This window comes from Glycine max, chromosome 6, assembly GCF_000004515.6.
Source record: "Glycine max cultivar Williams 82 chromosome 6, Glycine_max_v4.0, whole genome shotgun sequence".
In the NCBI taxonomy this organism is placed as follows: domain Eukaryota; kingdom Viridiplantae; phylum Streptophyta; class Magnoliopsida; order Fabales; family Fabaceae; genus Glycine; species Glycine max.
Genome location: NC_038242.2, coordinates 41,546,715 through 41,560,279, shown reverse-complemented (window position 1 = coordinate 41,560,279; position 13,565 = coordinate 41,546,715). Strand labels below are relative to the sequence as shown.

At 27.9% G+C, this 13,565-nt stretch overlaps 1 protein-coding gene across 1 annotated transcript; it reads right to left on the bottom strand.

The window, feature by feature from the left end:
- Positions 1-3,886: 3,886 nt before the first annotated feature.
- LOC100807760 (uncharacterized) lies at positions 3,887-4,628 on the bottom strand. Its single transcript, XM_006582121.4, has one exon. The coding sequence runs from the start codon at positions 4,451-4,453 to the stop codon at positions 4,247-4,249; it is 207 nt and encodes a 68-aa protein (XP_006582184.1). The 5' UTR covers positions 4,454-4,628; the 3' UTR covers positions 3,887-4,246.
- Between the last annotated feature and the right edge of the window lie 8,937 nt (positions 4,629-13,565).

The following is a 13,565-nucleotide window of genomic DNA, read 5'->3' as shown; positions in this document are numbered from 1 at the left end:
TCTAATAGTCATTAGATGTCACTTCTGGGCTTCTAATAAAAGATGCCAGGACCCAAAATAAAATTTTATTAAGTATCACTTTGGGCTTCTCAAGACTTAAATGTCTAAAGATATTGCTTCCTGCACCTCTAGATAAGTGTAAAAATTTGAATATTTTTTTGGCTAATTTGGAATATAAAATTACATTTTGGATTAAACTTTTCAAAAGGTTAAAAAGGTGCAGGAAGCCATATAGAGCTGCAGAAAGTAATTGACCTTGCCCAAACTAATAAAAAAAATGCATACTACAGTTAACCCAATTTAATTTTTTTAGGACTCTTGATCATATTTATACATTATGTAGGTCCAAACTACAAATTAGTTGGTACCTTTTTTTTTTCTTTTTTTTCTAAGTTCACTTTTATTTTGTCAATATAGATTAAAGAAGTAAAATATTTAAAAAAAAACCAATTTAATTTTTTAATAACGAATATTAGTTTGTGATTAAAAGTAAAATTAAGAATAACACACGTTGTTAATAAGAAAAAGAACTTATTATCAAATACAAACACTCTAATTTAATAAATAAAGATAAATTCAAATCAAATAAAAAATATAAATAAAGACTTATTTATTATCAACTAAATTAACTACTTGAATTATTCGTTTTTATAGATAAGATTAGATGAAGTATAATCTTCAAAAAAAAATTATTAATTATTTTTAAAATATTAATTAGTTATCTCATAAGAAAATTCTTAAAGAATATATCAACTTTTTGAAAAGGTAGATACTAATAATGAATAATGAACCTTGTTACCAACCCAAACCCGTACCTTAGGTCCTATATATCATAAGGGTAGTGATATTTGAACACCTTTATATTTTAAGCACTTCATCAAAAAAATTTATTTATTTATTTATTTTTCTCTTTTATCACATCATATCATTTAATCATACTTATATTTTTCTCTGTTTTTTCACTCTCTTTCTAGGTATTAAAATGCACTTGGGTGTCCAAATATCTTTTTTCATATTTTAAATAAATACCTAATTTATCAAGACTAACAAATGTAATTAAATTAATTAATTTTAATTAATATTGACATAAATTTAAAATTTATTTAAAAAATACCCATAAATTACTTAATTTAATTGGTGGTTAGATATAATAGCATTACTCATAATTCAAGGAATATTTTTTTCAACCAACGAGAATATGTTATATTGTTAATAGCTCATTAAATACATTAACTTTGATGTGAAATTAATGATATCTCGTTGATAAATTTTATAATAAATTAAGGATATAAAAAGAAACTAACAATTAATACATTTGAAAATGGTAGTATGTTTTTGTAATTAGCACAATTTTTTTTCTTAAATAAATGAAAAAGGATAGTATTAAAATATTTTTTATTTAATTCAATTATGTTTGAACCAATTGTAAATTAATTAAAATTAAAATCACTTTAAACTATATTAATAATATTTTTCATTTTTAATTTCTTAGTTAATCTTTTGACGTTAAAAAGGTTAGTAAGCCGATCTTAATAAATCAATTTCTTAGTTAAAATATTGATTAGTATTCGTTAAGTTTTTTTTTTTAGTTATAACCCTACATTTTTATGTACAATGCATGCCCTCCTTTAAATTAATTAATAAATAAACAATTCCCTTAAAATGATGCCCATCATCTTGAGTCATGAATCATGATATATTGGTGCCCAATATAATGCATCCCATCCAATTCATCTTCCTTTGTTAGTTTGTTTCAATTCCATGTCGCATGCTGTTTTTGTAGTACCAGTTCTACTTTTCGTCCGTTGACAATTGTAAAGCATTTATTGCGTATGGCTTAATTTCCACATTCCCATGCCATAAAACCACTTTACCTAATTGCATATCAATCATGCATGCTATATTGCTATCCCTTTTCACACGACATAGAATTTTAAAAAACAATGTAAGAAAATTGCTATCCTATCATTTTTTTTATTGTATTTCTTAACTCATTTAAATTTAATTTGTTAAATACACATTAAAAAAATATACATTAACTAATTGTTAAGAATGAAATTAGAACATTCTTAATTATTCACTGAAATTGTAAAGCCTATATATAATCAAATTATAATTAAAAACTACCAAAACGTCAAACAAAAGAAGCTGACAGGAGTAGTTGGGAAGTTTTCAGTAGGAAATTTGATTTTTTCCATTTTTTAATCCTTGTTTGAGTTGAAAACATACCACTTCAATTTTTTTTCTTAAACCTACATCTACATTGAGTTGCAATTTTGCGTCGGCAAATTCAAACCGAAATCATGTATAATTTTCAAAAGGTAGTAAACATTTATTGGGCATAACATAATTTCCACATTTCCAACTTGTATATATCTACATTTACACATGAATCACACCGTTGCCAATTAAATTCAAATTAAAAAAACACATAGTTATAGACTTTCTAGCTCAAAGCTAGGTAGCTTCGTTGTCATTCATTCTAATCACTATTGTTCTAGTCGACCAAAACCTCACGTATGGAATGTGTCTTCTTCTATTAATGATACCCCTCTTACACTACGACACTTATGAAGGGTTCATTCACTTCTTTTAAAGGTACGAGACTAGTTATCGTTTTAGATGTTTGATTGCATGAATCTACAAACAATGCAAATTAATGTCGTCCTTTCAATGTGACTGATCTTGAGAAAATTAAAATGTATACACAATTATTTATGAAAATAAAAGTAGTGTATGACGTACTAGAGGTTTTTTTTCCTATATTATCATAAAAGAATTTCTTTTCCCTTACAATGTATGGATTCGTACAATATATATTGATTTATTAATATAATAGTGAGTTACCATGTATTTGCATGACTTATTGGCTCCTTTTTTCAATTGATGAATTTAAAAATGTCTTCCTTCAGATAAATCACCATGTCCAGATGGTTTGAACCCAATTTTTTTTGTGGCTCGATCGGAACTTTACCACACTGTAGTTACTTGACTTGAAACTGAAAATCTACCTCCTCAAGTGAACAAAACCAACATAGCTCTCATCCCAAAAAATAACAACCCCACAAAAACCCCAACTGATCCTACTATAGCTTTCTCCTTGGCAATTCAATAGTTTAGAGAATGGAAGCATGTTCAATTGGGTTCCTCCATGCTCGGGCCACATAAAATGTAACTTGGACGCAGCTAGCAATTTTCGAATATATTTGCTCTTTCGGGCTAGGTATTTGCCTTCGTAATGATAATGGAAACTTCATGAAAGCAAGAAAATTTCTAACAATGGTCTTCCAACATCAAAAGTGGCAGAAGCTTGGGCTCAAAAATCTTCAAGTTTTAAACTTTGTGCTGGAGCTGGATTGTAAAACCGTGGTTGACAACATCAAAAGTACTATTAGTACGTTTGTTACATGCAACTGTTTCCGAGCACACTTTAATAAATGCCCGTTAAACTTCTCCTCCAGCTGTGTCCAAGGACTTGGTCACAAGTGCTCCGCACTAAAGAAAACATGGGACCGGAAATGGCTCTTAGGACTAAAAATAATTATGAATGTAATTGGCATGATAGCTAAGAAAATTATAGTGAGTGCATTATCTACCAAAATGGAAAAATAAATTTATTTTCTTCTTTGTTTTTTCTTAGAGGCACAAAAACAAAAACATGCATGATATGATGATGATTTCTAACTTCCAAAGAAAAACATGCATGATGCATGATGATGATTTCTTCTTTGTTTTTTCTTAGAGGCACAAAAGTCTTTTTGATTAAACCATCCTCACTCACCTCAAGAACAATATCATATAGATAGATTGGAAGTATTTATCGAAGGCTTTGCATATAAAAAAACCAAATAGGAGTCATACACCAGAGTCCAGAAACACATGAACAGGAAATAAAAAAGACTTAAATTAATATTTTTGCTCCAATATTTACAACTCCAGAATACATTATAGCTTATCCCCAACTAGACCTCAAATATAGATATGTATTCTATACATTTAAAATATCCTATATGTAGCTATTTATAACAGAGAAATGATAGTTTGGTGCATACATGTTGATCTCATCATTAGCAATCTGTAACATCAAGATTTTTTAGTGTCTTTTGACACTACACAATTGCAATTATGGCTGCAGGTAGCATATATAGGTTGTATTTATCTGCAATTTCTTATAATATCAAGAAATGCAACAAAAAATCATGACCGCAATTACAATTTAAAACCTTGTTAATTTGTGAGTAATTTCTCATCTATAAGACTTTAGCATGGCTCCACAGAAAGTGCACATAATAGCCTTCCAAGATTTCCAATAGAAAGGAACGAAGCAGAATCTCGTTTGAGTAATCATGTCCGCCACGCTGGCACCGCCGCCGCACCGCGAGCACGACCCCGCCACCGGCTTGCTCTGCTTCACTTTCTTTGTCTGATCCACAAGAAAACAAAAGCACACCATGTTCTTCAACAACGTTGTTGCTCCAAAAAAATGAACACGTCTCTTGATTTTGTATCCGAAAGAATCAAAGATAATTAAAAATTTATAAAAATAAAAGCAAAACGTGTTCTGAAGTAGCCTCTCCTCTACCACGTTGTTGCTCCAAGGTTTTTGGCTATGAATTATTGAAGAATGCTTCTATGATTTGGGGAATTGGGTGCTATTAAGATTTTATAGAGGGAACAGAAAGAACTGACAAAAAAGTGAGGTTCGTTAAAAGGTCAACTATAGTATGGGCGATTATGGGCCGTTGGATGTGTGACGCGTGTCGCGGTGGAATTGAATGGTTGGACAGGTGTTGGAATCTGAATGGGTGTTCCTAATGATTGTGGTCATGTAAGACCTACTCGGTTCAGGTATATTGCGTGGATGATTACCACGTGGACGGTCAAGATGAGTTTGTGTAAATGAGAGAATGGGAATAGCAAGAATCATTCAGAATTTGAGGAATGGAAAGAGACTTTACTATGGCCTACTGCTCTACGGATAAAATCTCCTTTAGGGGTGGCAAAATGGCCGGTCTATACCGGGTGGTCCATCATAGGTTGGCACTTAAAGGGATAGACTTACTTTTAAATTAGTCACAAAAATACTAAACCAACATCATTTATTATGTATTGGTGGATTAGGTGAGTTGGATCATTAAATTTTGTATAATAGTAATAATTTAAAATAATAAATTTTCAAAAATATAAAACATTTTTCTCTGTTTTTTTCTATAAAAAAGTTAAATTTTTTAACCAAATATCTTAAGTAATCAATTAACCATTCAAGTAATTAATATAATCATGAAAGTGACTATTTAAATGTCTCAATTGTGAAATACATAAAATACCATTTAAACATCCTTAAACATCAAAGTCTTAAATCTAAATATTAGTCATAGTTCTACAACATTATAATCTTAAAATTAAAAATACCAAATTGTCAAGACAACATTATTGGATATATTATTTATTTATTTTAAATATAAGTGGGTTGGTTGGCAAACCCGGCTCGAACTTATGAGTTAAGTCCGTCAAATTCATTTTTTGCAAGTACTATGAAGTTTTTTTTTTAGGTTGATTGACTAGGTTTGGGCTCACTTTTAACATGTTACATGTGTCAAGTATTTATAGGCTATGTTAGTATATACTCTAAGAAGTAATTAGTTTTGGTTGAATAATTTGGTTTTTGGCAAACTAATTTTTAGTGAAATCTCTTTAAATTATATTTTGTTTCATTCATAAGTGCTTTAGAATAAGTTACATCCATTAGGGTTAGAGGTCTCTTACTAGAACATAAAAGTGTATTATATCCTTACTCCTAGTTCTAGGTGAGGTGTGGATTATACAAAGTTTCATAAATATGGTAAAATCTAATTGTAAAATATGACTAGATATGATTGAGATATACTAAAATATGATAAGATATGGTTACACATGACTAGATCCTCGGAGATTATAGAATGAGACATTGTCAATAAATATGATTAGAATGATCGACCGGAGACTTATTGGGTTTGATCTGATCGGTCTAGTGAGCCCAATGAAAATAGAAGGATCCAATAACATTCAAATCAGGAATGTTAATTAAGAAAATCACGACCAACTCTACTTGGATAAATGTAATATTGATTCATTGTATAGTATTATAATTATTTATAATGAGACATATTATTTTAAATTTTTTTATTATTAACTAAAATTTATTAAAAATTATTAATTTTTGTGCATCACACTTTTTATTTAATGTCACTCTTTCAATTTTTTTATTCAATAAATACTAAATAATGGAATGCATGTCCGAAAGAGTATGATATTAATATTTTTAATTTATAATATTTTTTTATTAAAATTAATATTTATTTTATTTTATGAATTTCTACATTTAAATAAAACTTAATGTAGAATTTTAAGTATTTATAATATATTTTAATTAAAATTGAAGTTTTAATTTACGAATTTCTATATTAAAAATTGATCAAGATAAATTTATTTTTTTAACTAATAAATAGCACCACAAACACTAAAAAAGAACAGTACTTAAATTTTTGTCCTTACTACAATACATATATGATGTGTATGTACCCGGCTATGATAGGTTGAAGTACTTGTCATTATTTCTCTTATAAGACCTACACTTTGAATCCTAATTAACCCTTGTACCGGCTAAAATATAATTTTTGTTATCATATTTTTTTAAATTTCTAATTTTAATTTTTTATTTTTTAATTGAGATATTTTGTTTTTTATTATTAGAAAATTTATAATTTTAGTCTCATTTTTAATTGATATTTCATCTTTTATTTTTAAAAATTCACAATTTTAATTTTTGTGATCAATTTTAAACATTGATATGTGTATTTCATTAACGCTAAATGACATGTGTCATTGTATTAGGGATGTAACAAATTTTCTTATTTATTTAATTGATAATAAGCTTAATTTATATAAAAAAAATTAAAATAATAAATCGTCAATATTTGAAATTGGTCATAAAGATTAAAATCATAAATATTTTAAATCTGAAAGATAAAATATCTTAATTAAAAAATAAAAAATTAAAATCGCAGATATTTTAAAAGTAAAGGATATAATATTTCAATTAAAAAATAAAGAATTAAAATTGTGTATTTTAAAAAAAATATGAGAAAAAAAATTATATTTAAGCCTACTATAAAATAAATCCAAATTAACACTTGTAAAAAGATATAGTTATCGTACACTACAGTAAAAAAAAAAAGGTGTTATCTATGTTATAGTTTTGATTTGAAAATATTATGTCACTTATTATGTAAAAGTATAATATAAAATACTATAGCACTCGTACGTTAAATGATAAAATTGAATTAAAATATAATATTTTTTAAATTATAATATTTTAAAAAATTAATAACAAATATTATAACAAAAATAAATTTATTAAAAATCAAAGTATATATAAATAAATATAAATTATTTTGAAAGCAAACTGTGGGAGTGTTATTACTTGCAACATACACTTACTTTTTTTAAAAGGACAGCATACACTTACTTAAAAAAAATAATAATGGCTATTTTAAAATATTTCATAGTAAGTTTCTACATGAAAGAAAAACTCAAAATATTTTGTAGTATGATTTATTATCCTTAAGTAGTAAAATTTAAAAAACATATGTAAGAAAGAAAAATGATATTGTTTTGAGTATAATTAATCGCAAGAAAAATATATTTATTAAATTATTCATTTTGGAATCATGATCTCTTCGACTGATGATAAAATAAAATAAAGAAAATTAGTTACATAAACCAAGAAAAATCAATAAAAAGATGAAAGTGAATATTAATTTTATAAAATTAATTAAATTTATTATTTTTTTTTTGTTTTTGTAGTTCTAATCATTAATATTATAAGGAATATAATAAAAATAATAATATTATATTAAAAAATTAGAATGATAATTATTTTAAGATAATTTATTTTATACCATAATTATTATGGGATGAAAAGAATAATATTTTTTATAAGAATAACATGATATTTTGGTCCTTCATAATGCATCTCGGTCATAATTTAGTTCTCAATTAAATTCTGTATGATATTAAATTTTAAGTTATTTAAACTCATGCCAAGTTACTTCCATAATAAATAACAAAATGAATACCAAGAAACGAATTTTAATAATTTAACGACTGAATCATACATATAATTTAAATAATCAAGTGGTATATAGTTAGCTAGTTTAATTTACTGTTTGTGATATTAACAGTAAACTATTATATTAGTTCTGTTTTGCGAAATTCAATAACTCATGCAAGGTACGTGCTACGTAATGGCATAATGCTAGCAATCTCCTTAAAAAAAAAAAAAATCTTGTTTCATTCCTTTCGTGTGCTATTTTCTTGAGTCTGATTTTGAAGATCTTTTTCTTTTTCGCGAGAAAAAACTTAGAAACAAAAATGGTTTTCATGTCTTTTTACAAGTTTCATGGCAGGATGTCTTTTTACAAATATGGGTGCTGATGACATTTGATGACAAGCAACATGCGCACACACAATCGTCATATTTTTCAAGCTTACAGACTAAGGAAAAGTTCTAACTCAAAATTGAAAGGTATCTCCCCACATGATTTGCTCTCTTGCTATATTAATTTTCTGCAATATTAATTAGATATTTGACCATCATGCCAATGGAATTTGAACAGGAGTCTTATTCACATAATTTTCTTTTGTCTTAATTCTCTGCTTTAGTAGGTTAAAGAAATTTTAATTAATTCAAAGTTTAACTAAAAAATAAATAAAATATAATTAATAATTATTTTTACTAAACATCAAACATAAATAGTACAAATAAATTTTAATATATTAATCATTTATACTCCATCACTTAATTAATCACAAATAAACTCCTACTTCATTTTTGTGTTATCTTAAATATTAATGATGTTCAATCTTCTCTTATCATCAAGTGTATCTATTTATATATATATATATATATATATATATATATATATATATTAATAAAGATTAGAAATCACAAACAAGAACGATGATTAATTAAACATGCATGACACCTAGACTGGGTGGGGTAGTCTATTTTGTTGGGAATTTGACAATTTGTTTTTAGACGGAAAGGAAGAGAAGAATAAAAAATTTCTTTTAGCAATTATTTTAAATGAATGAGATAAAATAATATATTAAAGTAAATTAATTGTTATAATCTCTTTTTTTATATAAATATTATATAGCTGTTTTTGTTTTAAAAAAATTACGTACCCTACTCTTTTGGGCCACATAACCCATGTGTTTTGGTTTTGGGTCAAAACCAATACACTATTTTTGCATTAAGATAAATGGTAAATATATCTCCCTTATTTTCCTTTGAATCCCCTTTTAATTTATTCTCAATTTCAGATAAAACATTATTTTGTTCACCCCGTTTCTTCTACCACCCCCGCTTCGCATCTCACCATCTTCCTCGGCTAATTATGACACCGTTAGGATAGAAATATAACAATTTAAGTACATTGTGAAATGATTGTTTAGCTTTTAGCAATAGTGCCTTTTGCTTGTGCGTGGCTCTTCATTCTTCAATATCCATTTATTTGAATTTCATGAATTGTAATGAGTAGAAGAAAAGGCATCCCTGGCTCATAGATCCCTTCTTTTCGTACTTTCTAATCATACAAGGTACCACATTTATTTTCTTATTCCTTTTTGGCATGGTCTAACAGAGGATCCTAGTGTGGTGGAGATGGTCCAGTTGGGCAAATCCAATTGGTTGGAGTTTGTATGGAGATATAAAGCAGATAAAAGGCAAATACATTGAGCAGAAACATAAATTAACAAGAAGACAAATAAAAGTTACAAAAAAAAAATATTAAAACAAATGTTCAATGGTGTTCTATGATTATAAGTGAACAAATATATATGTTCCAATTAACCACACATAGAAAAACTAATTATAAGAAACTTAACAAACATAGAAAGACTCTGAAGGGGAAAAAGGAAAAATGAACCACAAACGGTGAGGTAGAGTGAAGTGATTGTGAGTGCTAGGGCATGCGGTGACGACGATGACAACATGAAGATCTTCGATGTTTGCGCTGGACAGCTTTGAGATGACTAACTCGAAGAGAGAGAGAGAGAGAGAGAGCAAAGAAATTGAGAGAAAATGATGAGTAAGGGACTCTGAAAGCTATGGGTGTGAGACTATACAAAAAATACTTCACTTTCAAAGACAGATTCAATGATATTTTCACTAAAAAGTTGTGGATTTGCAATTTCAATGATGTTTTGTTTTTAAAACTGTCATTGAAATAGTATTATTATTTACAAAAATGTCACCATCTCCTTAACAATAATGACTTTCGTAAAACTGTTGTCAAATCCCAATTGTAAAAGATATGTTTTGTAGTAGTGCGGACACCACAATGTAGATATTGCAAGAAATTTTTGTGTGGAGCAAGATACCTAGTACTTCTATGCTAGTCAAGATTGCAGTAATTTCAGGTCTCATCTAGATTATAAAAGGTGTTTGTCATGTTTCTCTAGCACAAGAGGGTCATTGCAGACCTGAAGAGGTCTTGTTTGGTACTAATTGTCACACCACATCAGCTAGAGCATTTGGTCAAGTTGCCACCCTTAAATTAGGGACATGAAAGATCTTATTAAAGGTGCCTCCAACATTAATGTTTGTATTGGATGGTGAAATGTCCAACTATTTGCTTCCAAAGGGTCTAATTTTAAATATCATTGGTGCAATATCTACGTCTAGTGCAACATATTTTTGGATGGAGTTTGTAGGGACAACAGTTGAATGTTTAAGTATGGAAGAAATGATGGCACTATCCAACATGGTTATTGACGTTGTCAGAAAAAATGTTGTTGTTGCTGTTGATATGACCACATACAAATACCTTAGGGATATGACTCTTACACCGTATGAACTAGTTTTTAGTGATGAGAATGGAAGATTTCTAATCCAATATAGATTTAATGTATCAAAGATGGAACCATTGGTCCCAAAGCAACAATTCCCTGATAACCATACACTTTGGAGAAAATACAATAAAGTGAAAATGGATAGAATAGACAATGGATCCTGCATTGCTGGAAAGATTGAAGATTTTATGGTTGCAACAAATTCTTAGCTTGTGGTAAACAGTCACAGTTCCTACGTTTCTAGTTCTTGCTACACAAAATGGTTTGGATAGTTTTTTTTATCTCAAAATCGGTTCAAGGAAAAGTTTTACACCCCTAGACAAGAAATTCTTCATCCAAGAGAACATGTAATTTCTTTATCTTCATCCAAGAAACTTTTTTAAAGGCTTAATATATTTTTGGTCCTTCAAATTTAGCATTTTTTTTCATTTTTGTCCATGCCATTTTTTTTTCGTTTTAGTTCTTACAAAATATGATTGTTTTATTTTTCGTTCTTAAAGTGCTTTAGATAATATTTTTTCACTATTCGAAATACTTTTTTTACTAATCACAACACTATTTAAAATACTTTAAGGACAAAAAATAAAATAAATATATTTTTCAAGGACTAAAACAAAAAAAAATATAGGGATACATTAAAAAACGCTAAATTCCAAGGACTAAAAATGTATTTAAGTTTTTTTTTTAAAAAAAAATTACACGACAATTATAAAAGACAATAGGCACGAGCGAACACAAGTAGTGTCTATTTACTACCCACCTGCGTGCTAAAATATTTGCTCATGCCTGCCCCATGAACATGTGAATATTTGTAAACCTGTGGATACCCATGGATATCTATGAATATTTAAAAAAAAAAACTAAAACATTTGTTTTTTTAGCCAAACAAAGAAAATATATAATGGTCAAGAACTTCATGAGAATTAAACTCTTTAAAACATGTTCATTGCATAACTTCAAGGCATATATTCAAATAACATTAGTCTCTTTAAAATAGTTAAAATAAAATTAGTCTATCTAAACATAAGTCAAATAAAAATATTAGTTCAATTCCTTAAGTCTAAATAATAATAAAAACAAATTCAACTTTTGTTTTTCAATTTATATTTTACTATTCAACAACTTTACTCTTCAACACACACGAGAGGTTATTTTGGTAATTCTACGGTTAAGCGATACCCCTGGATGTGGGTACTATGATATTCATCTCCGTCAATTATGAAAGACAATAGACACAAGCGAACACAGGTAGTGTCTATTTACTACTCACCCTGCATGCTAAAATATTTGTTCATGCCCGCCCCATGAACCTATGGATCTTTGTAAACCCACGGATACCCACGGATATCTATGAATATTTAAAAAAACTAAAAAATCTATTTTTTTTAGCCAAACAAAGAAAATATATAATGGTCAAGAACTTCATGAGAATTAAACTCTTTAAAACATGTTCATTGCATAACTTCAAAGCATATATTCAAATAACATTAGTCTCTTTAAAATAGTTAAAATAAAATTAATCTATCTAAAACATAAGTCCAATAAAAACATTAGTTCAATTCCTTAAGTCTAAATAATAATAAAAATAAATTCAACTTTCGTTTTTCAATTTATATTTTATTATTCAACAACTTTACTCTTCAACACACACACACGAGAGGTTATTTTGATCATTCTACAGATAGGCGATACCCACAGATGTGGGTACTATTATATCCATCCCTGTCTCATTAACTAACAGATAGCTGAAATACTTGTATCCACAGGTAACGGATATCTGTTTACACTCGTTTCATATCCATTGTGGATCTTATCTATGGATATCCAAGACCAATCCAAAGATAAAACAACTAAAACTTGAACTTTAGGCTTATCAACATTATCAACATTTTTTATTAGTTTAAAGTAAAAAAAGTCTCACATGTTAACTAAAACACTTCACATAAGTAAAAAGAAATCTCTCTCAAATTTTTATTTAGGCCTCACATTCTATTGAGCTCTAGACTTATCAATATTTGTTATTAGTTTCTTAAAGTAAAAAAAAAAAAAAGTTACAGGTATCGACTGAAAGACCTCACATATATAAATAAAAAATCTCTTAATTTTTTATTTAGACCTATCCAAATATATGAATTTTTTGTCATTATCAACCACAATTGTAAAGCCGAATAAGAGGGAAAGAGTAGTATATTTCTTCTTTTTTTTTAAGAAAAATAGAAAAACGAGATAAGGTCATTTGCACGAGTTAGTTAGGGAACCACTGAACATTTTAAATTACTAATTATCATAATTTGAACAAAGAATTGATTAAGAATGTATATCTCCTAGCATCATGGGGACTCAAGTATAATCTAATACAAGTCAAACGATGACGTGGCAGGATCTGCGTAGCATGTAGAAATAAAAAGACCAAGTTGCCCAACTGCAAAGTGCACATGAATGTGATCCTCTGGGGTCACGAACGCTCACATCCTTTAATGTCAAAATAAACTGCGGAGTGAATAATTGTTAGATTGAAAAATCTATCAACTGTATCATTTTATTGTACACATTTATTATTTATGTATTTGAAGACAAGAGATATTCATATTTTTTATTTTAATGATACATATATAATTTTTTTTTTCAGATTCCCCTCAATTTATAAATTTAAAGGAAGGCAGTTTGTA